The sequence below is a fragment of the Leuciscus leuciscus genome (assembly GCF_965113295.1).
Source record: "Leuciscus leuciscus genome assembly, chromosome: 4".
In the NCBI taxonomy this organism is placed as follows: Eukaryota; Metazoa; Chordata; class Actinopteri; order Cypriniformes; family Leuciscidae; genus Leuciscus; species Leuciscus leuciscus.
Window position 1 is genome coordinate 9,754,075 of NC_138728.1, and position 27,965 is coordinate 9,782,039.

The 27,965-nt window shown below is 36.0% G+C and overlaps 2 protein-coding genes across 4 annotated transcripts in view; both read right to left on the reverse strand.

Moving 5' to 3' along the window:
- tmtc2a (transmembrane O-mannosyltransferase targeting cadherins 2a) overlaps positions 1-11,042 on the reverse strand; it is a 33,611-nt gene extending 22,569 nt beyond the window's left edge. For both annotated transcript variants that reach the window (XM_082166249.1, XM_082166248.1), the window contains exon 1: positions 10,665-11,042. In XM_082166249.1, coding sequence (XP_082022375.1) covers positions 10,665-10,747 — 83 coding nt within the window. In that variant the 5' untranslated portion in view covers positions 10,748-11,042. The remainder of the gene's footprint in view (positions 1-10,664) is intronic.
- Positions 11,043-16,319: 5,277 nt separating this feature from the next.
- mettl25 (methyltransferase like 25) lies at positions 16,320-27,931 on the reverse strand. 2 transcript variants are annotated; one of them, XM_082166257.1, is made up of 12 exons: positions 27,585-27,931; positions 27,012-27,179; positions 26,760-26,878; positions 26,083-26,679; positions 24,881-25,028; positions 21,684-21,778; positions 21,396-21,425; positions 20,797-20,870; positions 19,288-19,381; positions 18,185-18,259; positions 18,026-18,097; positions 16,320-16,579 (listed from the first exon to the last, which is right to left on the reverse strand). In XM_082166257.1, exons 1-12 carry the CDS (start codon positions 27,787-27,789, stop codon positions 16,469-16,471), a joined length of 1,788 nt encoding a protein of 595 aa, XP_082022383.1. In that variant the 5' UTR covers positions 27,790-27,931; the 3' UTR covers positions 16,320-16,468. The 2 variants fall into 2 exon arrangements, with proteins under 2 accessions (XP_082022383.1, XP_082022382.1); XM_082166256.1 differs by having other exon boundaries at positions 18,026-18,259.
- Between the last annotated feature and the right edge of the window lie 34 nt (positions 27,932-27,965).

Sequence of the window (27,965 nt, forward strand, 5' to 3'; positions counted from 1 at the left end):
TTCAAAAGTAGGCGCGCCAAGAAGGCTATTCTCTGTATTTTGGTTCATTTTTGGTGAGCGCCAGAAAGATCTAAAGAGACCGAGACGTGCTAAAGCAGCGCATCATGTTGTTTTATTTATTTTTCAATGGCATTATATTTTGTAGTCATTTTGAATGTATACAAATAAAAATATACATTTTACTGTTTCGAATTATGTCATATTATCTGTATAGTTATTTCCCAGCAGTGGAACAAATCCAAGTGATGGCGCTCGCGCATCGCGCTCTCACACAACATACTATCAGACCTGACGTTACTACTTCATATCGCAGACTGTTCATTATCAAAATGAAACACAGTCAACCAAACATATAAAAAGTTATTCTGCCTAATTTTATTGGTCTGTTGTACAATATAAAGGGCAAGCTGTGCCGCACACAGTCCTACTCCAAACATTTCCCTTGCTGTGAAGACGCTGATTTAGCCTATACGTGTATTTTGGGATTCGACTGAAGTATGACGCCTTCTTTATATTAATAGTTAGCATCCACGTGTTACATTGCAAATATGAAAACTTTTGACTGAATGAGAGATGCGCGACCGTTTCGATTTAAATAAATTTGTTTAGGCTTGGCGTTTAAAACAGGCTAAATGTTGTTTGTAATAAAGGGCACAATATAGCCTCTTTTATAGGCTATGTAGCCTATATTATTTTATTAGGCCTATACATGGCTACTTATTTTTCATTCTTGTTGTTTTTTCTTGGTGGAGACCATTTGGGCAAAAAAAAAAAAAAAAAAAAAAAAAAAAAAAAACATATTGTGTTCATTACCCCCACCCACATTTGGGCTTAATCACTGTTATAATTAGGGGTTCCTTGGAAATGTATTTAGGTGTAGACAAAATCAGTTATGTTTATTTCATAAATATGAACGCATCTCCCGGACACTAGCCGTTAGTCTACTTCCTTGGCCTATTTTTTTAGCTGGCCAATTCTCAAAATCTGTGTGGAAAAGCTGCGGAGCTTTTTTTTTTTTATTCTTTTTTATTATTATTTATTTTGGAAGTTTAGTTGCCATAGAAAATAACACAGTTTTGTTTAACATCAATTGATACTCAATATTAATGGAATAAATAAATGTAATGTCAGAGAATGCACAAAGCGCATCCTTTTGAGATGTAAATTACAATACATTTTAATTTAAATAAAACACAAAAGGCCTAGCTACATCATAAAACTCAGAAGATGATGTATTTTAATATATTATATTATAATACAAATAAAAAGGCGTCATACTTCAGTCGAGTCCCAAAATACACGTAGGCTATAGTCTAAATCAGCGTCTTCAAGGGAAATGTTTGGACTGTAGGCTACTGTGTGCGGCACAGCTTGCCTTTTATATTGTACAACAGACCAATTAAATTAGGCAGAATACCTTTTTATATGTTTGTTTGACTGTGTTTCATTTTGATAATGAGCAGTCTGCGATATGAAGCAACGCCAGGTCTGATAGTAGGCTATGTTGTGTGAGAGCGCGATGCGCTGGCGCCATCACTTGGATTTGTTCCACTGCTGGGAAATAACTTAATACTCTGTTATTTATAGTCAATTTGTGTACATTCAAAATGACTACAAAATATAATGCCATTGAAAAATAAATAAAACAACATGATGCGCTGCTTTAGCACGTCTCGGTCTCTTTAGATCTTTCTGGCGCTCACCAAAAATGAACCAAAATACAGAGAATAGCCTTCTTGGCGCGCCTACTTTTGAAAGTCAACATTTATATTATTTAATGTTAAATGCATTATATATGCCAGAGTCACTTTGGAATAAATCACAGCGTGTTTCATAAAACGTGACTTAGCCTATACAGTCCGGAAAATAGGCTATAGCAAATTCAGACCAACTGCTGGTCTATACTCAGAGAGAAAGCCCTTTCTGGGCTCTTCTGTTGTGCCGAGCCATTCGTTAGTCTAGTTGTTTGATGAGGAAATGAAATATAGCCTATAGTTGCAATACACAATTTTTGTAAGCTCCGTGCAACAGCGGACTATTATTACTAGAATATTAGAAATCTAATACTCAAGCTGTTTTCTCATTTTTCTACTCTTAATATTAAATAAAAAAACGACTGAACGAAAGATACACGGATTCTCTTGAACCACCACCGCGTTTGGCAGAAAACTACTGCAGTGCAGCCAAAATGCTCTGTTCGACTTATCTGAGATCCTTTACTCTTCCCTGTGGATGACCTGTGACCTACTTTCTGTAAGATCTGAATTTTTGAACTTGAATTTTTGAACTTGAATTTTTGAACTTGAATTTTTGAACTTGAATTTTTGAACTTGAATTTTTGAACTTGAATTTTTGAAAACTGAATTTGAAGTTCCGAATTTCTTCATCTTGAAAACTTGAATCTGTATTTTTTTAAACTGAATATTTGCAGTATACGAATTCAGAACAAAAAAAACTAGCTGTTGGAAAATACATGTCTATAAAATTCAGCCATAAAAACATTTCAGTTTGTTAAATTTCAAATGTTCAATATTCGTTTTAAAAAAATCAAATTCAGAACTATTTAAACTACCACCTAAAATTCAATTTTGTTAGATTTCACTTGCAAATAATTCAAATTTACACAATTCAAATTCAAATCGTTTTGTCATATTATAAGCTCCATAAGAATTAAGATGCTTTCTTTGTTCTTTTGAATTCAAACACAAAGACATCCATATCAGCAACAAAACCAATATCTCTCTGAATGTATGCAACATTCTCTCAACAGTTACGTCCTAAAGAAAATACTGAGGGTCTCTAATGGGAAACGCATTAATGTAGACCGCCTGGCTCAGCGCTGGAGGGGTGCAGGTGTGAGAAATACAGCAGAGGCCCCTTTAAAACCATAACATTTCCGTCCCGACTCATTTGCTTTTCTTTTCACGACGTGAGAGGATATAAAAACATCTCCTCGAATTAGGGACTTAAAAATGACGTGACTTTTGAAGCAGCGGTAATTACCTAGAAATACAATTGAGCTTAAGAGCGTGGAATATTTGGCTCAATAGACCAAAGGCGATGAAGGACTTAGCCGCCACGCTCTGTGACACGTCCTAATGAATCTCTATTGCACTCATAAAGCAGCTGGGCCTGTAGATGTGACATTTTAAGTAATTTAAAAAATCCATCCAGGAAGGCAAAATTAGGGGCTTTCAATACGATGCAGGTAGCACTGACATTATATGCATGAATAATATATCAAGCACAGTGAAGTATTAGCACACGTAAAGCTGACATAAAAAAGAAAAACTCTAGCACAGACTTCATGAAAAACAAAGAAATCTCTAAAATATGAATAAATGGTAATGCATGCAGATTGTGCATGATTTTCTTGCACATAAAAAACAAAAACTTTACTGAAGAAATTAAGAACAATCTGGACCATTTTTATTACTATATATTATAGAAGCTGACAAAAACTAAAAACTCTTGCACAGACCTCTTTATGCAAAATCATATGTTGCTGGAATATTGACAATAACTATTTTTGAATAGCATACATGCAGATTATGCTCTTTATTTTGCACATTATAATTAGAAGTACTTTACTGAGAAAATTAAAAATTTCAAACTGTTAAAAATAACCATTAAAAAACATTGTTTACTATTACATCTTTAAAATATGCAAGCCATTATTTACAGTGGGATCCAACAGTCTGGGACCTCTTTGAAAATCAGGGGATTCATAATTGAATTCAAACCAGGCAAATAAAGTTTTAGGATTTTGATGAATGTCAAACATTGTGGCGTAAATTGAATGAGAAATACATAAGATTCTGCATTATTTGTAGGTAACTAATCACATTTGTGACATGGACCGTGACACTGACCCTAATTCATAATGAATAAAATGTACTAAACAAATGCAAAACAGAAGCATTTTCCTTGGTGGTCTTGGACTGTTTATCTTTGGTCCTGCCAGTAAAACAGCACAAAGATTAAGGAGGATCAATACGAGAAACAATCAGCGCTGTTTAACAGGGCTTGGGATTTGATTCAGTCGACTTTCTCCCTCCCAACAGATGACAGGTAGCACACAATCCACAGGAACCATGATAACCCCATGATTAACCTGTCAGCCAGGCTGCCCAATTATCACTGCAGGACACTATGTTGATGGATCCCCTTTATATCCACACACACACACACACACACACACACACACACACACACACACACAGAAAGAGAGCTTAACTGATTATGACTGTTATTAATCTCTGCCTTGAGCAGAAGGCATCAATTTATTAGAGGATTTGTCAGTCAGATGCACTGACATTGAGAATGGAGGATTTATTTTTGTGTGCTCCCCTGATTCCAAATTGGCACAAGGCTGGCGAGGAAGTGTTCGAAAGAGAGAACAAAAGAAAGAGGAAGACAAAGACAGGAGGCAGAGAGTGCTGAGAGCGGGAGCTGCCGAAAGATGATACACAATCGTCATCGATCACACAGACAGCAAACAGCTACGAATGTGTGTAATCTGTGGGGAACTGAGAGGGTTTGAATTTCCCCCTACTGTGGTGAGTTTTTATGCCCACCTATGTGTTTGTGGGAGAAGGCAGATGCCAGTGCAATGTGACACCAGTACAGACTCATAATCATTGAGCTAAAATGTGTGTGGTCGCTCAGTCCGAGGTTTATTAAAACTATTATGAAGACAAAAACATGCAGAAATGGGAGTTTGCAAAAAAAAACTAAAACTATAAATATGCACTACAATATAAATAAATTGAACAGAATACAACTTTTTAATCAGTGCTGGATGATCTGATTTAAACAGTCACTCGAGCCTGACCAATGAACCACCCAGGAAGGGATTGTCTGACTCTGATCCAGTGAAAGTTACTGAACTATAGTGATGGTATAGTTAAACTTTACAGATAAGGTGACTTTATTGTTGTTGTGAATTTAATGAATAAAACTTTAAACCAAAAGCTGATTTGGCATTATTTTAAGAACAATTTCTGATAAACTGTGGAGTGTTTAAATCAGGCAAATGGTGCAATGCGATCCAATTACAAACATAAGGATTGAAAACTAAAATAAGTAGCCTACTGAAAATAAAGTCATTTTCAAACAAAGTACATAAGTAAAAAAATATTTATTATAATGAAAAAAATTTATGAAAACTAAGACCAATAGCCTACTGAAATGTAAGTAATTTTCAAATATATAAATGTATAAATTAATCAATCAATAAATAGGAAAGAAAATGGAAATAAATAAATAACTAAAGTAAATAAAGCAAGTAAATAAATTAAGCTATATTAGTAACGTAAGGGATGAAGAATAAAACCAATAGCCTGAAACTAAATTAAAAAAAATATGAGTGAGTGAGTGAGTCTGATTTGGGGACCAGAGCCGATAGACTTTCTAAGACCCACATATAAAGGCTGGGAACTGTGGGAACTTATAGGAAGACTGATTACACATTCTAAATATTTTCTGGATTTTAACCATCAGCAACCATATTCTGATGTCTGTTGAACATTAACCTGGGTGGGAAGTTATGCCTCAACTCTAGAAGACCTCAGGATTGAGGTTTTCATCATGTGTGAACACTCCATAACTCAACAACCGCTCTGCAGAATCCTTTGATCCACACTTATGCTGGTACGACTTCTATGAGGGAACGCAAGGGGGTTCTCGTTTCCAAAAGTTACCTCATAGTGGCAGTGATGGGAGCTGTCAGAGTCTGGAGACCATTCTGCTAAATGACGCCCAGTAGCAAACTAAGAGAGAATCTAAAGAAGCCAAATTTGTACTCCATCCACTCATGTCTAAACAAAACAAATGTCCTTTTCTGCTAAAAGTCTCATATCTTTGATGTTTCTGGGTACAAAAGGCCACATCCCATGGCAGTATATCGACACCAACGCTAGTCAAGCTCAATAAAGGCGACATCCTCTTCGTTACAACACTGGCTACCTTCTTTCAAGAAACTCGACCCTTAACTCTGCCTGTATGATTCCCCTCAGGGAGGCTGGTGTCATGGCCGGTACATGAGGAGTTTCACCCTGATTGTCGATTCAGACAGTGTTCAAATGAGCCGAGTTTGCTGACAGCTCCTCAGAGTTGGCCACAGAAGGATAACCAGTGCAAATCTGCAAGTAATCAAAGCACCAACCCCCAACACACAGCATAAGATTACACAAACTCCCTTAGAGTTTGCATAAATCAATATTGTGGATTTGAATGTAAAACTTACATGCGTTCAACACTGGTGGAATAATGTGGCATATTAGGGCTTGAGGGGAGTATGCGGAGTGCTTTACAATGCAACCATTTCCACTGGCAACAAATCAAATCTTTCAGTCACTCGCTCTGAATCTCATTCACTCTGCCTCTGGCTCACTATAACCACTCAAAATGATTTTAAAATTGATTTTGGTACTTTTGATGAAGCCCATGCATCTGCCTCTCCTTCATAAAATATATAATCTCTGTGATGTACTTGTCTGGGTTGTGCGGTTAAACCGCTCTCTTCAGCCTCCAAACATCTCAAATTACCCTCTTTAAATCAGCCACTCTTCACTTCCTCTCTTATGCTGAATGACAGCAGTTCGAAAAAAAAAAAGAGTTAAAAAGAGTCAAAGAAGTGCTAATTGTTCTGGTGGCAATGTGGGTATTTAGGATTGTAATGGGTTTAAAACACCTTGAACCAAAAAAAAATAATGAAGACACTAACAGTCTGTGACAAAAGTCACAAAGCAATTTTAAAGCATTGATCTGTTATCAAGTCCAGAAGCAGTCTAATATATTATATATATATATATATATTAGACTGCTTCTGGACTTGATAACAGATCAATGCTTTAAAATAATTTCTTCAATGTTCTAATTAGTAAAATTATAAAGTGCATAGCGCAAGATTATAATAATTCCATGAGCATGTTTTTTGATATGTCGAAGACATAGATGTCCAAGACATAGATTGGAGAAATACATACTGAATATTCATTATTTTGTCTTGAATTCTTTCCCAGGCACCAATGGGCACATACCTACTTTTTAAAACGATAAAAAAAAAGACAATTTCAGGAAACACTTTGTCCTGAAACCCCAAGAGCTTTAATAAAAATAACAGTCTGACATTTCAAAAGGCATGAGAGCATGTCTAGAACAGATGATTTGATAAAATAAATGGTCTGTTGCCAACTAATATCAAGGCCTGTAAAAGCAAGGACTGACATCTTAAATAAAGACTAGAGTTGCTAGATCACTTACATATTTTGTTATATTTTTGTGGATGGCAATTGTGTGATTTTTACTTCATGATTTATGTCAAATCTATACGGGTAACAAAACAGCTATCAATCATTGCGAGACATGCGAACGTGCACAAAAACCTCATTCACGCGATCGAAATGCAGCCATAAATTAATGGTTATTTAATTATTAATAATCTGTACATCTGTCCAGACCACACAGACGGCCATGTGTCAAAACTCAGACAGAGTGTGAGCTCTCTTGACACTATCTATCAATCACAGTACTTGCACACTGATGCTACAAAGTAGCATTCATCTCCTTCTCAGCTTCTCAGAAATACGCAACATTGAACTGGTTAAGCATGCGTTCGTCACACAGCTGGAAGAGAGAGGGATGTTTTCTTTTTAAATTCCCCTTGAGGCCTATTATGCATTTCTAGGGTCACATATTTACGGACTGTTACATATGCCCAAACAATGAAGAATGAAGTGGCCAGCACTATGTGACTGCATGGGTTGAATTAAAAACCTTATTTCTAATGCAAGTCTGTCGCTTGACTAAATGTCAGTTTAAATTTGTACAATGCTAAACTGCTGGTGTCATACAGTACAAATAGTCAATTACAACCACAGTTACTGTATTAATCAAAGCAGCAGCTGCCCTTCAAGCAGAATATGCATCTAAAATCCCATACTGATCAAAAACTAACTTCAATATTGAGGGAAACATGTCGTCAGCCATGGATATGGACACGGCTGAATCTGAGCTAATCAGTGAACGACATCCTCTGGAAATCTCTTCACTGATATAACTAGCATTCAAAACAAACAGCAAGATGTTATCTCTGCAAGGCAAGCCACGTGAAACTCATCCAGAGGGCAAAAACCATGTAAGCGAGGTCTTATTACTCACAGTCAGAGTCATGGAAAATGCTTTAGAAAAGAACAATTGGCACAAGATCACATAGCGACTCTCAAACATTGCTCTCAAGACATGTAAAAATAAATTTCCCCCAGTAGGATAACACTGGCTGACGTCCTCTGCCTTCAGTCAAGTTGCACATTTCATACCAAGAATGCTTGACTCGGTTTTTTTATTGCTATTACCGTTGGCGCATGGAGTGCGGACAAGCCTCCGTACCATTCCAAGGAAAAACACTTGACGTGATTAAGAAAACAGAGACGGAGCGCGGTACCCAAGAGCTCTGGAAGCCCAAGACTTCAACCGCACTTCAACAGCTGGTGTATGACCACAGTCAGAGACAGAAAACAGTCCCAGGAGTCGAGTCTGGAATCACAGAAAACCAATCACCAGGTTCTTTGATTATGCTTTGTGCACACAAACACATAAATCAAAGCAACTTAAACCCCGGGGACCGGGTGAAGGACGCAGGACTGTTGACCTTTATGCGAGAAGGTCGATTTGATGAATGACTCCGCGGGGTCAGAGTACTGATTGGGTATCTGTGGTCTCTCAAGAGGGACAGAGAAGGATGCAGGCAAGTGTGCCTCTCTTGGGTTTAAATTAACACTGGGTCTCATCTGAAAATTAAAGGTCACAGGCCAGGATTTAACATTTACAAACACACTACTTGCATCGCCCCTGCAAACTACTGGTTTGAACTAAAATTCGAGCTTAAGTCACTGAGCAGATCAGCACGTGCTGAATATGTAGATGAAAATCTGCCCAGTTGAGAATCAATGTATCACATGTGATTGGCAATTTGGAGGTCAATTTGGGGTTTTGGGATTTGGAGGTCAATATGTTGACAATAACCATATTTGTGAATTTATTTATGCACAAAATTGAAATGTCGCATAAAACATTTGTAAATGCACTGCAGCATCATTCCCATCCCGTGTGGTCAAGAGAACAAGATCGTCACTTCCTGGGAAATTGGTGCAAAATTATCCGTAATAAAAATGGAAGTTGCTGCAATTGGGGAAGCATAAATCACTTGCGCCCCAGAGTGTGCAGATGAAACGCAATAAAAGCCGTCATGTTATCTTGTTATCTTTCATTTTGATGAGGACTTTGGCTCAGGCATTTCAGAATGACCAAATTAACATTTGAGACGCTGTGAAATGAAATTAGTCTGCTGGTTAGTCCAGTTATCCAATCACATCCTCTGATGAGGCAAAGTCAAATGAGGCAAAGTTTTTTCTTGCGTATTGAGGGATTTATTCACTATTTACATAAATGTGTTTCCATTGTAGTTCATGCGCATGTCTTCTTATCAGATAAAAACAGTATGGCCTCAAATGAGCGCATACGTTTTTGTGCACATTTTTAGAATTTATGCGTTTCCATCCAGCTTTTTTCTATGCGATATCTCAAGATTCACATTAAAATAGGTGGATGGAAACAGCTAATGAGATATTGAAACAAACAAACTAAAGTATAGCATGAACATTGATGTAGTCCCCATGTAGGTTCTTGAAATGATCTGTAAGCCAAATTAAGTTCCACCTGGGAGTTTATCAATTAATCTTAACGGAATCAGAAACAGCTGGACATGTTTACACAAATTATCACTTCCCTGTGATAGTATCCCTGCTTTGGCTAGTATACTAAACCCATCATTTCATGGGCCATTTCACTACAGTAAACCCACAGAAAGACGCCCAGGGTTTGGTCTGGCAAAGCATGCTTAAATGGTTTTAAATAGCCTAATTTCCCCAAAATAAGCATTAAGTATTGGTGAAAAAGACAATGACAGCAAGCCCACACAGTCAAATATAGAAGAGACTGACTAGTTGTCGAAAGAGCTAGATCTCAAGGTTTTAGATCACTACACAGTCCTAACAGTACACATTTGGGATGTCTCCACATCTATTTCAGGTCTTCAACTAAACGAACTGATAGGTCCGTTTGATTAAGACAGAACATCTGCAGTGTTTGCAGCACTCTGGGGCAAGTTGTCACATTTTTAACTGTACCTACAAGTTTGTACAGCAGCAGGCTACCTTTAACATTTTTTGTTTCATGTTAATTAAAATGAATAAACAAACCAAAACCTGAAAAATATTATTTACTGGCGTAAAAAGTGACAACTAGCCACGGTTTCCAGAGGCGCGCGCCAAGCATACTTCTAACGATAAACAATAAGCAAATTTCAAACGACAAACAATATAGCTGATATTTCACAATATGAAATATTTCCTAAATATATGTTAAGTACATCTAGTTTGAGTGGAACTATTTTGTAAATAAATTTAGTAAGAGATACATCTAGTAGAAGTTAAATGTGCTGTTTTGACAAGCTCAATACAAACAGCGCAAACATACAGTTAGGTGACTTTATCTGTGCGGTCAAACGTATGAGTAAACGCACGTTTAACTAACCACACATGTCTCATTGCTGTCATTATTGTGACTAACTGTAAGGATGAAGTGATGGAGAAGGACTGTACCTGTCATCATAGCAGAAATCAGCGCTCAGTGTGTTCATATAAAGGAGCAGAGCCACAGCACTGCACACCAGCTCCACTATCATCTCAACGGCACACAGGAGAAAAGAAAGTCCAGGAATGAATGACAGTGATCAGTCCCTGTCTATGTTTGCTGTTGTCCTCATTGTTTTGCTCCTGCTGCGAGATGGGAAGAGTTTCAAAAACAACCATCGCTCGTCTAACCCATTTTCAGATCAAGGCTTTGGATTCAGCCCACGCATTTTGTTCGTACTGTGTGATTTCGCTAATAAACGGAGAGGAATCGGTTGCTCTTCATCCAAGCAGTAGTGAAACATCCCGTTGCAGTTACACCCTCCTATCAAACACAGCACGCGTGTGATATTTGGAAACGCCGCGCATGCGCAGAAATCAAGCATCAGCATCAGTGCACTGAGAGCCTTGTCCTATTAAACTGATTTAGACCCTGAACATAATAAACTGCAACTGCCTTTGGTTTGCAGCATTTACATTTTTGTTATGAACAACAACAACAAAAAATACAAATTAATAATCATAAAATAAAAATATATATATAGGCTATATATAAATATATACATTACACCAAATTCATATCACATTTTGAGCACCGTTCTGTCAATCACATTTTAGAGCCAGAAATGTTAATAACTGTAAGTTTCAAATATTTTAGATGCCACAGACCCCTAAATATTATAGTGTGATATATTTTATAAACACCAAAATTATACACTAACATTTTTTATGTTAGCCTTAAAATCTGAAATTAATTTCTATTAAATTACTGTTACATCATTATATATTTTCCTATGTAACGTAGGCCTACTATTAAATGCATTTTATTTATTTAATTTTAAATATATTTTAATATTAATTCATTTCTTATCAATTAATAATTGAAATTTTTATCTAGACTTTTACATGGATCCCAATGTCGCTCTCTTACTGTCCCCTGGTTTTGAAAACAGTTTGAAAACCCCTGTAATAAACCATAAAAATATGAATATATAATATCTAATAATAATCTTCTTTGCAGGAAGTGTAGAAGATGAATGAGATATGTTTGCGCCCTCTGGTGAGTTGAGCTTTTAGCATGTGAATCTTTCTGAAATCCCCACTGAGGAGCAGCTGGGTCAAAAGCTGCTCAGAGCATGTGTGAATCTGCAGGAGTCAAACACAGGAACAAGAGCGAGAGGAGAGCATTTGTACCCCAGTGTAGTCACTCCACTCCTTATCCACCCCGCTGACCTCAAGCTGTTGACCCTTGACCATCAACCCCACTGGGAGGACAACTGCTCCTTTCAGGGATCAACTGACCTCAGTTCTGCATTCTGCTGCGGATACAAACCGTCAGATGGAATAGATGTTAAACTCAAAAGTGCACGATTAAAAAAGCAATGGGGCAATAGCTAGTTTATCCTCTTATATCCCAAAACTCGGTTGCAAGTGTGTTCTAGGGTAAACAAGACACATTTTAAATGCAAATAATACAATTAAATAAAGAATTAAAATGCAGGAAACAGCTTGCGTGCGAAGATGTTCATAACAAGGCCAGAGGCCAAGAAATAAGATATGTTTTTGAAATTCAATTTTAGACTTTTCCATCACAGCTGATAAATATCAAACAGGAAAAGTCATGATGGGCCGTGCCACAGTCTGAACCACTCCTGCTTGATTTAGACCAGCACAAAAACACATAGAGATCAACTAACTGTATTAAAATAATAAATAGAACTAAACTTGACTTGGCAGTGATACTCCTATGTTTATATTTTGTTCTTCATCCTCAAAAGTTACATAAGATTACTTTCCATAAAAAGTAACGCTTTACTTTTCAAAGTTACTTTTCCCAACATTGGCCATGCATATTATGTTTATATATTTAAAATTTGTCATGTTGGCCTATTTGTAAAAGGCAGCTTGCCTTATGAGAGATTTTGTTATAGTTTCCATTCAGCACATCTCTATAAAGGCAGTGAGGAACTCTATTATAGGAACATGTTTCCAGGGCAAAACATTTTAATCTGAAACCTTTCACATCGCTGTCCAATTTGTGATAGGAAACACAAAACACAAGAACCTGTTTACATTTTCATCCACAACTGAAAAAAAAATATACAGTAAATCACTGATTTCTACAATCATCAAATTTGGACTGAGGCCCATGATGCATAGAGGATACACTGAGAGAACTTGAATACATTTCTATTCATGTACGACCTTCGGCCAGACGTGAATTTGTTCCTTAAAATCCTGTTAACACTTCAGACAGTGAGGCAAAAAAAGAAGCTGATTATTTTCAGATGGAGCTCATCATGCGTCATTGTAGATGAGATTGGCACATGTTTGCGTGTGAGGGAGAAATAGAGACGCGATTGAAAGAGAGAGAAATAATAACAGAATATTTTCCATCTGTGCATCCTGTTTAGTCCCTTTGAATCACTGATGAAAAGATAAATCGCACCTCTCTTTCCTTCCAATTCTCCTCACTCTTACTCTCCCCTCTCCTTCTTCTCCTTCTTTTCCCATACAGTTCCCATATTAAAGCACCGATGCCTGATAAGGAGTATTGTGTGGTTCCTCTGCTTCCTCCGCTTACCGGAAGCTTCACTGGCTCCCCATTGACTTTTCCCCATCATTTCCCCCCTCATCCCGTTCTTCTCGCACAGACCTGCCAGGGCTTGGATGTCCACACAGCTAAAACATTGCAGAGAACAGTTGCATCCTGGGAGTAAAGAATTCCTTTAATGTATCATCTTTCACACTAAAATTGAATTTAAGGGGTGTTCGCACACATTCTTGTGTTTAAAGACCCCATGAAATGAAAATGAACAATTCTTGTTTTGTTTATGGAATATTGCAGTATCTATTATAAATTATTTATCCATGCACATAATTATTTTTTTAATGAATGTGCCTTCAATTTATTCAAAATAACTTCCCCTCCCTCTTTTCATCTCTTCTCTTCTCATATGACGTGTTTTGAAAATCCGTTTCATGCCGACTTCAAAAACACAAGATGCAGCGCACCAGAATTCAATTCAATTCACATTTGGAACAGCATAAGAGGCCGTTCACACATATGGTTTTGTACCCCCAAAACCGCTCCATCTAACATGTTTACAGCACAGCACAGATGAACACAAAAACACATTCTTTCAGAACCAGCCCTAAAGGTTAACAAATGTTCGCTTTTTCTTGAAGCCCATCCAGCTTTGGTAAATGTGTTATTTATATCCTCAAGTCACAAAGTCAGTGAAACACACCATGGTTGTTGACCACAAGACTTCGGGGGACAGCAGCTGTTTTGTGAAGTGAAAAATGATTCGCCACATAAGCAAACAAATCAGTTGATTAATGCTTTAAGTGAAGGAAAGCAAATTGTGTTTTTGATGATCTACTAAAAAGGAAACTTGTTTTGTTCAGAGTGGAGCGGGACATTCCTGGTGACGATAGAGAAGCATTTCCTCAACCTCCCTTGCATGCAAAGAAAAAAAAAAAGAAGCAAAATTTCAGGAAATAAGGGAGTGAGTAAACTGGTTTCCCATCGCTTTGCTATTTCTGTCTCAAAGAGATGTTTTGGAGTGCATCATGTCATTATCCTGAAGCTTTTCCTTTCTCTAATTTAGACGCAGAACAGGATATGGCACAATGCATCCGCTAAAAAGATGAATTCATGATAGAAACATATGCGACTGGTCAACAGACTCATTTTGGCAAAGTGTTAGACTGGCCCCAACAAACTCCATGAAGTTCAGGCTCAAGTGCTGGAGTGTCAGTGTGTAGCCATGCTTATCTCCACACAGACACACTAATGGCGTCTATTTTTCCAGAAATAATGGCAGAGAAGTTGCATTGTTCTGGTCAAGTGGTACCATGATGAATGGATGTGGAGCTGTTAGAGAAGGAAAAGTCATTAGAAGCAAGAATTGCATGCTTAGGCTTAGCAACGTGGCCTACTTTCTCTGACAGAAACTTTCCTCAAATATTTACCCTACTGTTTGAATTCAATAAACAATGACTTATAATTAAAAAAAATATTGTTTCAACGGAGTCTGTAAAAGCTCATTTACACATTCAGTAAGTCACATTGATTTGTTAATGTTTCAGAAAGGAGTTCAACAGGTTTTCAGTAACCACTTTTGCCACTTGGAAGTGCATAGTTATCACATACAGTGTGGAACCATATTGCTCAAAAAGTATGACAGAGAGACCATAATTATCAACAAACCCAAGAGGTCTCCTTGCAGGTTTTGAATTCTCTATTCTCTTAAGATAGGAGCAAACACATAAATAGTAACACAAAATATAGTAGTTTGAGCAAGTAAAACAAATGCACTTTGTGCCTTAAGTGCTGCTAGTTCTTAAATGGTCTTATCAAGTTAATCAATCAAGTTAAGACAACAGCAACCTCGAGGTGTTTCATTTATGAATATTAACTAAAACATGCAAGACAGGAGAAACGGCTAAAAATAATGAAGAGCTCTATGTCTGATTAATATTAATGGTGTGTTAAATAAGTGGAAGCACAAGACGTCCCGAGTGTGACTGATGTCCTCGTATGGCTGGCTAAAGGCTGATTTATAAACCAGTCAGACTAATGAACACTAAAAGCAACGTTCTGCATCCCATTGATCACTATATCTTTCTGCTTTAAGCTGCAGACCGATCCGTTAACCGATCCGGAGACTTATACAGCCAGGTTTTTGGAGCAGCTGGAATGAATTCAAAACTGCTTTTAGTTTACTGTGAACCAACCCTATTTTAACATCATTTATATTTTAGATCATTTTTGTAAAATATTATTACATCGGTTTTCTCGATTGCTAAATCACTATAACTGATTCAGTTGGCCCAATTTCCTAAACTATTCATACAAATCAGTTCTCGAAACTAAGACACATTTCTCAAAACTATCTGTTTTCACAGACGTTCCAATTTCTGCAAAACTCTACAAAAAAACACCCTCATTTTACACAGATTTAACCATTCTCTCATTCAGAAAACACAAGTACACAATATAATTAACTCAAGTTATCACAATGCGAACTAAAATAGCATGCATTTATCCATGTGTAAACATTAAGTAGCAAAACTGAATACACACCAATCAGAATCTCAGGATAATATAAACAGGGCCACGGGTGATTATGTGCTTTGGAAAATTAATCCTAGTGGTGGGACACAAAGGAAGAGAAAGAGAAATGTTCCTGATGAAATACAAAGAAAGTCCATCGGCCTACAGGGTCATTAGTATACTGTTTTGTGTTGCATACCGAGTTCATATTCAATTATTTTGTATTTGTATTTCCATCTACTGTAAGAACTCTTGACCGTAACGAAAATAAACTTTCCTTAAAGCTTATTCTTTGAATTTCACTGTATCTGCACCCCTCTATTTATGTTGTACACTGCAATTCCTTCCTGTAATTCCTAGACATTGACTTGCAAAATGTGAGCATTTGTGATTGCCAAAAGGATGTTTTTGTAATAGTGTTTTGAATTGATCTTATTAGTGTTCAATAGGCAGTGCATGAGTCTGTGTATTTGTACATGTTAGTGTGTAGTTTAGAGATTATGTTTATAGTTGTGAGAAAATGGTGAATTGTTTCATGAATTGTGTTAGCGATCGAGAAAAAATTGTAAAAGAGCATTTTTATTGTTGGTTTGAAAAATCGACAACAATTAATTTAGAATCAGGACTTTAAAAACAAAATATTTAATAATGGAAAATAAAAACTATAAAGTTGTATCAAAATAATACATACAAATTAAATCAATATATTACACTAAACAGCAGGACTACCAACTGTAGATTCCTTTATTCCTATAACTGCATAACATCTCGGAGACTGGAGGGGGTCAAATAGCTGAACAAGCGCTGAATGAGAAACATTCTCCTGTAAGGAAAGAGACAGTTAAGAATGAATTATGACACTCTAAAAATCTACGGAGCCCCTAAAGGGACATGGTGATGGAAATTTTTTTAGATGGGAGGAAACCATGTCCCTTTAGGGGCTCCGTAGAAATCCATTCGTAGATTTCAATATTTATGTATTCAATACTTAAGGTATAAATCTGCATGCATAAGGTTTTTCTCAATATAAAAATCAGGGATCATGCCTTACAATCAATCAGGCTATACTGGTCTCGCTGTATGGTTTTGATTCACTAAAAACAACCGACTTGTACGTATTAATTGATCGGCAGTGAGAATACACTGGTTGTGAATCAGTTCAAAATAATAATTTGTTCAGGAATCAGAATACACTGGTCATGCTGTATAAATCTGATTCCCTAAAAATAACTCATAAGACTCATTAATTTGGGAATCGGACTAATAGCTGGTCATGTTGCGTGTTTTTGATTCACTAAAAACAATTGGATTATAAGATCAGATCGTTCATGAATCAAATTATACTGGTTTTCAACCCTATCTGTGCTTGTATATATCCAGTCAGAGTATATTATTTTAGATGAACCGTCATTTATGTTCAGTTCCAAGAATATCCGTAAGTAAAAAGAGTATTTTTTTCAGTTCCAATAATCATCTTAACTGAAGATTGTTTTAATCCAAATTAATCCATATTACAGATTTCTATAATCACTGACCAAAGCACATTAATATTCTTGGCAGAACACCCCGAGTACGATGTTATGAAACGGTTTATACAGAATAAAACCATCCATAGCCCAAATTCTAAAGCGTACCCTGATTTCAATGTCGTCGATGTGAATCCTTATCATGTTACCAAGCCCTTTAATGTTTGACATACACAAATCATAGACCTCTGTAGAAGAACGCACAGATCTAACACAGGAGAGGTTTTACTTGCTTTACATTACATGACTGATAAGTGAACCCTGTAAGATTATGTGGAAATTACTCCCACAGAAACTTGCTGTCACTGTTTTGTGACGATAAACAAAATGATTTTGTCATGCTCTACATTTTCAGTCTAAGAATCTTCACAGACGGCTGAGTCTGATACTCCTGACTGTCGTCGCGAGGATGTTTGAGGTTTTATGTTCAAAGCCTGGTGGGCAAGAGGGAAACGGAGGTGTAACTTAAAACCTCTGAACTCCTGTATGCTAAAATCCTTTAAAACCATTTTTTGACTGTTTTGGAGCTGCTATATGTGGCTAATGTCTGTTTGTAAAAGTTTTTGATTAGGGAAATGTGTGCTGTGGCTCTGAAGTAAAGCCTGAAACAAAAGCCCCACACAGTCCTCCAATTATATGAGGATTACCAGCTTAACATGGACAAATAGGGGGTAAATATACAAACTGTGGGTAAACTGGACAACTACTATGTTATCTGCCCTGACAATTGTTTTTTTTTTTACCTGCTCTTTCAAGTAGCAAAGTCGGTCCAGGAGGATGAGACCCTCTATACATGGAGCCAATGTTACTTTCAACTGAGGAAGATGAGAACAGCATGAGGCAGACTGATATAGGGTTAGCAATGAAAAAATAATAGACATACAACTTTCAATGATGCTCACCATGTTAAAAGCAATCATCTCATTCATCCTGGGTGTGTAGCGATCATGATAGCTCTGAATATCGCCGTCAGATAGCTGAAGAGAACAAGAGATATGGATTTAATGGTTTTATATCAATAAAGGAACGAGATTATGTCCTACTCACCAACCAGGACCTAAAAAAAATATTCTATACATATATAAAAAAATATTACAAAATAAAAAATAATTAAATAATACGAAATAAACATTAAATGTATATTTTTAATTTAAATAAAAATATATACATACATATATAAATACAAGTACAGTATAATATTTATATAAAAATATTTATGTAATCTGTGCTGTAGTAAGCACATATATACACACAATTAAAGTTTTTTAACTATATATACACACAATTTTGTCAAATTAAATGTAATTAAAATAATTTTCTATTTTAAATACATATGTACTATTTTGTTTATATAAAATAAAATATAAATGAATTCAAATTTGAAAAGATTCATTTATAAATATACAATTATAAAAATTTAAATATTACAAATATAGTTCAAATAGACAAACATAGTTTTGTCAAATAAAATTTTAACAATTTTCTATTTTAAATACATGTTATATTTAATTTATATACAAATATCCAATATATATATTATATTTAATGTATTCATATAAACTAAAGACTAATAAAAGTTTATATATATATATATATATATATATATATTAAAATATTACAATAAGCAAAATTTTTATAATTTAAATAAAATGTAATATGTAATATTTCATTTAAACATACATGAATATATTATATTTAATGTATTTATATTAATTGTACATACATATGCATATTATTATTTATTTATTTTTTACAATTTGTTTTATCAAATATTTAAATAACTTTAAATATATATATATATTTCTCCCCAAAATCAGGTTACACTGATATCGTCTGGGCCTGCTAATGCCTTTTTAATAGTCTCTTGCTCTCTGTACCCATATTTCCCTACTTGTCAAACATACTTTAGTCTGTTTATCTCATTAGTTTCATTGTGGTGTAATTCAGATGCATGTGGGCAGACTGACAAAACATTAAACGTAATATGAGAACAATCGGTTATTACTTTAGTCTCATCCAGATCCAGCTTCCTAAGTGCCCGCCTGACGTAGTCCACAAACGAAGAGGCTTTGGAGTACATGTTCCCAACACGTTTCTCACTGCAAATAGGAAATAAAACACTGCATCAAAAATAAACTAACATAAAGTTGAATTGATTCCTGAAGTAGTTTAGAGACTGATATTAACGTACATACAGTAAGTCACATGCAGAGGGTGAACTTTGCACTCCTTGTTGACTTGCACATTACCGTAACCTGATGGTTTGGCTTTGACTCACAGGAGTTTAATAAAAAATTGAAAACAGGGCTTTAGGGTTTGACTCATGAGCATCAGTCATCACTGAATCAGATCTGCTCAGTACAGTCATGATCAAATATCTCGATAAACATTTATCAGCCTCCGCAAAAGGAAGGAAGGACCGGAGGGAATCTGGAGCCTCTTTATTCTCTCCTCTAGTTTACTAAAGCTCTCCGGCGACTTAAACAAAGACAGGCGGTTGTTTTCTGTCTAATGAGCAGATGATGTGGTGAGAGTGCTGTCGATGAGATATCTGATCCTGGTGTTTGTGAGGGGAACGGCTTAATATTTGTCATCGTGTGCGTTTCACACTGAGAGTGGCTCATCAGGGGGTCCGGGGTGTGTGTTTCGTTTTTATGGAGTGTTTTCAAATCTAGGACAGCAAACAAATTTTTAGGGTTCGGCATTGTACTATAATTAACCGCCAAACCTCTAATACTTGGTTGAAGTGCCCCTGTTATGCTATTTCAAAGGTTCCTAATTTTGTTTTGGAGGTGTCCTACAGTGCGTTTACATGCATCCAAGGTCAAAAAACACTTTAACTTTCTCATAATAGACATTGCAGCATCACCTCTTTTCTCACTGTGTCTGAAACGTTTGATAAAAGATTCAGTCTTTCTCAACCCTCCTTTTCGAGAACCTACTCTGCTCTGATTGGTCAGACGGCCTACTCTGCACTGATTGGTCAGACGGCCTAGTCTGTTGTGATTGGTCTATTGGAAACGGAAGTTGAGGTGCATGCAAAGTTGATTTGCTTTCGCAGCACAGAAAGCAGCATCTTCTCAACATGTCGACAACACAAACTAAACTCTTCCAGTCATCATCTTCAACTACAGTGTTTGAGGGCGGGTCGAAGTAGAAGTTGTTCGCCGGCAGATCATAGGCTGGCATTGTGCAAATGTGTTACAAACCTTCATAGACTCATTTCAGGCCTGCACTTTCATCTTTAAAAAAATATGCAGACCTTTTACATTCACAAACAGCGACTGTACATAACACTACATGAACGATACTTTCCGAAAAAGCATAATAGGGCACTTTAAATGATGAAAATTGACTGTGGCAACAGTTGGTTTTTCCAGATGTTTACATGCATCTAAAAGCCTTCAAACAAACAGAGCTATTATTATTAATATCATGCATACCACAGTAACAAAACAAATCTAGTATGCTATAAATATGACATAAAATCAATGGTGGTACATATGATGAATACCTTTTAAAGCAATCGTAGTGATCCTGTAAAATAACATGAAGAACCGCCCGATAAAAAAGCGACTCCATAGGCAGCTGTAACAGTCAAGAAACCCGGTTAACATCAGTCCAAACTATTTAGTTTCATTTCAAAACTGATTTTGCCTGTTTTTACTTATTTATGCAATGCATACTTATGTTTGCTTACTTATTTGTGTTTTTAATCACATCATTTGAAGTGTTTGTCCCATTTGTGGCAACTTTAAAAACAGATTGTGTCATATTTTCCATTACAATTATGTCATACAAACAATCAGCCGTGCGGAAGACAGCACAAAGAGATCGTACGTGCTGGCCGCTTCACCTCTGAACATTCATTCATTTTTAATCGAGAAAAAAATCTAATTAAAATACACAGTGCATCTAATTAAATCACATAAATATGCAAAGCCGCATATGCTGTACGTTCTGGCATTCAAGCCTGACCAACACATTATGATCAGCTGTGCAAACAGCTCTGGTTGCAAGAGACTGTCCTCCTTATATGCAAATCTTACAGGGGAATTGGGATTTTAATTGAAATATTAATATTAATATGATATGACACAATCAAGTACTCACCCCTCCTCCGGCAGACACCCTCTCCAGAGCCTGAGAGGGGGAAATTAGTTTGTGAAGAGCTCAATATTAGTCAAGCCTGCTGGAAACAAGCTTGAATGTGATAACTAAACACATTGTGACATGATTTGATTCACTTTTAGTTTAATAGCAGATACACTGTGTTCATCTTACAAGAAAAATCACCTGATTATCATAACATTTTTATAACATTTATCTAATAAGCAAAGGATGTGGTTTATGATGCGTGGGCAACGTGAGATGTTTTCGTGACGTGTGAGAGAGACTTACGAGACATGCTGACATCCTGGCATTTCGACCACAGAAACAGGCCTGATCCTTCAGATACTGACTCATGGGGAAACCACACACACCACTGACACACCCTGGCCCACACCAAAAAAAAAACAGAGATGAAGAATCAAACATCTTTTTTACATTAACTACCGTTCAAAAGTTTGGGGTCTGTAAGATTTTTATTAGCCTTTTATTCAGCAAGGATACATTCAAATTGATCAAAAAAAGATGTGTATTTCAAATAAATGCTGTTCTATTGAACTTTCTATTTTATCAAAGAATCCTGGGGAAAAAGTTGTTTCCCCACTGTTTTGCACATTGATAATAAGATTTTTTTCTTGACCACCAAATCAGCATTAGAATGATTTCTGAAGGATCATGTGACACTGAAGACAGGAGTAATAATGCTGAAAATTCAGCTTTGATCATAGGAATAAATTACCTTTGAAAATATATTAAAATAAAGAAGTTATTGTAATAATATTTTAAAATATTGCTGTTTTTACAGTATTTTTTTAATGAAATATAAACAGACTTAGTATTAAAAACATAAAAAATCATACCAACCCCAAACTTTTTAGGGTATGTCAAAACTAAAGCAGATTTCTAAACACTGAACATTTTGTGGATAAGAACCTGTTGAGCACATGCCATTCAAACGAGACCCATACTGAGGTACGAGGCCTATTCGTGGTGCAGATAAACACTGTTTATTCCAGATATCATGCTAATCTAAACCATGCCAAACTGAACAGGATCCAGAGTCCAGCACAGGCCTGAAATATGTGTGTGTGTGTGTGTGTGTGTGTGTGTGTGTGTGTGTGTGTGTGTGTGTGTGTGTGTGTGTGTGTGTGTGTGTGTGTGTGTGTGTGTGTGTGTGTGTGTGTGTGTGTGTGTGTGTGTGTGTGTGTGTGTGTGTGTGTGTGTGTGTGTGTGTGTGTGTGTGTGTGTGTGTGTGTGTGTGTGTGCAGGTTTGGCTATACTTGAGGGCCAAATGTCCTGAAATACTATGACAACAGACTAGTGAGGATATTTTACTGGTCCTTACTAGTTAAAAAGGCATACAAATCAGCCAAAACATATAAACCGGATATAAAATCAATGGAAGTCTATGCAATGTCCTCACTAATATAGTGAAACTAATGTGTGTGTGAGTGAAACAGAATGAGCTGTGTATAAAAAAATGGACAGAGAGAAGGACCGTGTGCAACACTGACATTAGTGATTTCATAACTTTAACACTGTCTTAATTCGACCAATCACTGAGGCTTTAAAATGAAGGATCTTCAGTTTGCGTTTGTCGGTTCCCCAATAAAACATGGTTTAAATCTGATGTGTGTAATTTTTTGGATGGAAATACCAATTTTAGGCGCAGATACAACTGTAAGTAAGCCATTCACAGGTTGACTGCTTAACTAATGACGTTTGTGGACGAGACTTCCTGTTTCCTGTTTCAGTAGGAGACATTGCATGGGCTCTTTTGAATTGAGTAAGCAAATGCAGGGCCTTTGCAGAGATACCATAGAAAAAGTATTAGGCTGTTAATTGTGATCAGGCAAGCAAAACTCGGTGCAAAATCTTTGTAACTCTGTGGGGTGCCGCTAGTGGCACAACAATTACACACTTCCCCTTTAAACGCACAGCATGATGCTGTAATCATGCCAGGTATTTTAGACTAAAAGGCACATTGTGTATTTCCATTGGAACTGCATTTGTTTCACTCCGTATTGTTTCTTCTTCAGAACAAACGCGCTTGTAAAGCGAGCCGCCGAAGCCCTGAAAACTCTGACATCATCATGCTGAAAACGCCACATGTTGTACGGACTCTTCTTGATTTAGTGAGATCAAACAGACTGTGTGTGGAGAGGGAGAGTGTTTGTGATGTCAGTCCAACATTTGAACACACTTCATGTGTTTTAGCTCTGTCCCTGTAGCAATCGAGAGTCTGTGATGTGATCACCAGGCTTTAAAAGACAATGAGACATTATTGTAGTCCTGCTGTGCTTCATAGCTTTGGACACTGACTCAATCGACAGTAATTATGTGATCAAAATATCATATTTTGCAGGCACTCAATCATTACTGCAGTGTCTCCTCTAAGAAGAAGTATCTAAGAGAAGGGGAAAGACAGAGAGCGACCGACAGAAACCACATGGTCTCTTGGGACTAGCACCATTTCTTAAAGGGATAGTTCACCTAAAAATGGCAATTCTTAATTTCATCTGCAGAACACAAAAGAAGACATTTTGAAATCATCAGTGTTTTTTGTCCATACAACTAAAGTCACCATTATATCAATAATAATAACACGCATTATTATTAAATAATACAATTATAATGAAAAATTGCATTTATTTAATAAATAAACAACAATTAATTATTCATTGAAAAATAAATTATTATTATTATTATTTTGTTATAAATGTATTAATCACTGTTTTATATTGAATAATACATTGTTGTTGTATTACATTATTTGACCCAGAATTGACCCAGGGCTGCAAAAGAATGTCAAATTTAATTAATTATTTAAAAATATTAATACTTCATAATAATATTTATTATTATTATTATTAAGTATTCATATTTTTTTATTACATAATAATTATATTTATAATTAAAAAGAACAAAAATATATTAATAATACTAACAAACGTTATTATTACATAATTAATCAAATAAACAATGAAATTAATGAACTTATTAATTAAATACTGAATTTACTTCATAAATAAAAACAACAATTTATTATTTGACTCAGGATTGGCCCAGGGCTGCAAAAGAATGTCAAATTATTTAATAATTATTATTATTAGGATGGTATTTAAATGTAGAGTAATTTGTCATTATTATGGATGTTAATTATTAGGATGTTACAAGTACATTATAATTATTATATTATTATTAATAATATTAAATTATTGATTTAATAAACAAGCAACAACAACAATTACTCTTTATAAAATAAATGTATACATGTTCTAATAACAACAATAATATATTTTTTATTATTATTATTATTGTTTTACATTTTTTGACCCAGGCTTGGCACAGGGCTGCACATTGTTGGAAAGAACATTATGCAAAGAACTAAAATTCCACACATCTTATCTTGTTTGAAGATTTTGGGCACCCAGTTTGACAGAGACTGATCTGTTCACGTGTGTGTGTGGGACAGGAAGTGTTCTTACCCTGTCTGTCCTCATCAAACTCTTCAGAAAGCAGGTGGTAGCAGCAGCCCACACTGCAAACGGCCCGCAGCTCCTGTTTGGCCCCGAACATCCGCAGAGTGCTGGGAGCCAAATCTCCACACGTATGCAGGCCAACCAGAACTGCATCCTGGGTACCGGCCAGAGAAAGAGGGAGAGAGAGAGAGAGAAAAGGGTAATTTGGTGAAATCAACACAGACCGTTTGCCATCTCTCATTGATCATAAATAATTTGCTATGGACACATCCAAGTCCCTCTCCATTCTTGAGCTCAATTTCACCTAATTAACATGATTAGGATAATCGCAGGCGTCTCGCTGAGCTGTAATAGCAATGATACAACTTCTGCTCTATAATCAAAGCCCACAGCTGGACAACTATTGCAGCATAGCGTGTCTCTTGTGCTATTATATGAGTTTAGTACACATACATTATTTGATCCTTAGAGAATATCATATGAAATGAATTCACAGCACATTCTCAATGAAAAAAAAAGTTGTATCATGATCCAAATGCTTCAAACAGTATGAAAAAACACAGCTTCAGCTAGTTTTTTAGGTTACTAAAATACAAATGCAGCTATATAAGACTCAAAAAGACAAATTCTTTATTTAATAATAATAATAGTTTATTTGTTCATAAGTAGTTGTAGTTGCAGTAGTAATAATTACAATGATAATATAGTTACATTTTATTTAAATTGACAAATCTACTAAATCAATTTACTATTAATAATAATAACAAAAACTAATTCATATTTTTCATTTAAATAAATAATTCATTTAATAAATGAACAACAATAATTTATCATTTATTATAAAATAATACAATTCATAAATAATAATAACAATAACTATTATTATTAAATAATGAATTAAATAAACAATTGATTTAATAAGTTTTACAATTGGTAAAACTATAGATTTAATAAATGTAATAATTGTTTAATTTTATTATTATTATTATACATTTTGTTTTATTTTTAAATGAGTTGTTGATGTTGTTATTTATTTATTTATTTATTTATTTATTTTTTATTCTCCCTTGGTTGAAACCCCTTTATTAATTTTTAAATCTATTATTATTATTATTATTATTATAGTATAGTGAATTATAAATGATTATTATTACACTATTTTTCTCCCCTGGTTAGTTGAAAGCGTGTGTGTTCTGACATCCACTGACCTCCAGCTCTGTGATCAGTGTCTTGAGTTCAGTTTCTGCAGTGACGTATGAGGTCAGAGGGGAAAACAGGCTGCTGTCGCTGTCGTTCCTCCCTTCTCGAGCTTTCCTCTCCAGATTGTCCCTCTTCCTCCTCTCTCGTTCCTCCAGGCTCAGCTGGCTGGGGTGGACACGAGGAGAAGCGTCCTCTATGACGTCTAGAGACAGCGTGCTGAGGAAGCTGCTTCCTGCATCCCAATCACTGGGGTCTAATGTGGCATTATCTGAAGCGGAGAAATCACTGGAGACTTGTTTTGATAAATCACTGGTTTCCTCTTGAGCCACAAACCTTCCTTTTTCCTTTGTAATAAAGTTTTTGTTGCCTTCACTGTTCTCACAGTTTCTGCTGTGTTGTTTACTCCCATCCTCACTGTCCAAAGCTTGATTCACGGTGGCTCTGTTCTGTTTCTGATAGGCTTTGGAGAACTTCTTCAGTTTCCTGTTCCTCTCCTGAGCTCCATGTGTGTTGGTGCTAGAAGAGTCAATACCGAAAACTTGTAGGTTAAACCGCATGGATAGATAGGAGCACAGGTAGCCTTTCCCAGAGCCCACGTCTATCACCTGAGATGAAGAAACTGATGATGAAAAAGATGCAATTCAGAACAAAATTTTTAACTAAACTACATTTGAAATGTTCTTACCTGTTTGACCCGGCAGCATTCAGCCAAACTAGCCACAACCTCAGACATTGCCTGCACCTCATGGGCTTTCTTACAGTTCATAAACTCATCTGGAACAGGAACTTTGCCTGATGACTCTCCTATGGAAATTACAGACAATGCATGAGATATAACCTTGTAATAACCTGAATGTGACGTGCATAATAATCACAATAAAGATCCAGAGTGGAATTTAAATGTGCTTTTCAGTGCTTCTGGTCTGACTGCAGTTACCCGCTATAGTGTCTCCATATATCAGTGTCAGATTCTCCATCAGCTCTTCCAGCTGCATACAGACCCCCAGACCCGGGAAACTGTGGGCTTTCGCTGCCCTCAGCAGGGCTGATATGTCCACCAGCTTCTTTGAGGCATTACAGAAACCAAAGGTGGTGTTTTCCTTTTCTAAAAGCAAAAACACTATTACTATGAAATACAGCTGATTAAATAGAGTCCTATGCACTTTAGTTCAAAACATATAAAATATATATTGTATCATACAAATACAACATACTGGTAGGCTATATCAAATTAATTATTTTAAATATTGATCAAATTAAATGATACTGCCGCAGACCATTTTGTCATTTTACTACATACAAAATAATGTATACATACAGTGTTCTGAGTAAATGTTAAAGAAAATTATATGAAAACATATATTAGTCATTATAATTCTGAGCAGTTTCTTATGTTGCGTAGTGTCATAATTAAACCACAAATTATAAATGATATCATTTTTGTTGTTTTTTAAATGTTTTGCATAACAATATACGATTTTTTTCTTTTTCCAGATTGAGTCCTTCTTACCTTCTACCGCCCCCGTGCGGTCATCAGTGGAACTGATAGAATGCAACACTTCTTCTGGACTCACACACATGAACGTGCTCCAAACATCACGCGTGTAAAAGTCCACTGTGTGCGCATTCGAGATGCTTAGCGATATGGAGAGAAAGCGCTTTACTTCATCTATTTTCCTTTTTAAAGTTTTAATAGGCAGGTCATTAAATGCCATTATTCACGGACCGAGAACAGTGAGAATTGCATGAGAGCTGCAGCTGTTGACACATTTTCTGTATTTAAGACGTAAGTAGTCAAATAAGGAGATGATTCCTCTGAGCGACCAAATGTGCGGCCATGTTGGGTGTACTAGTCAGCGTTTTGTTCTATGAGCGAATAGAACATGCCCTC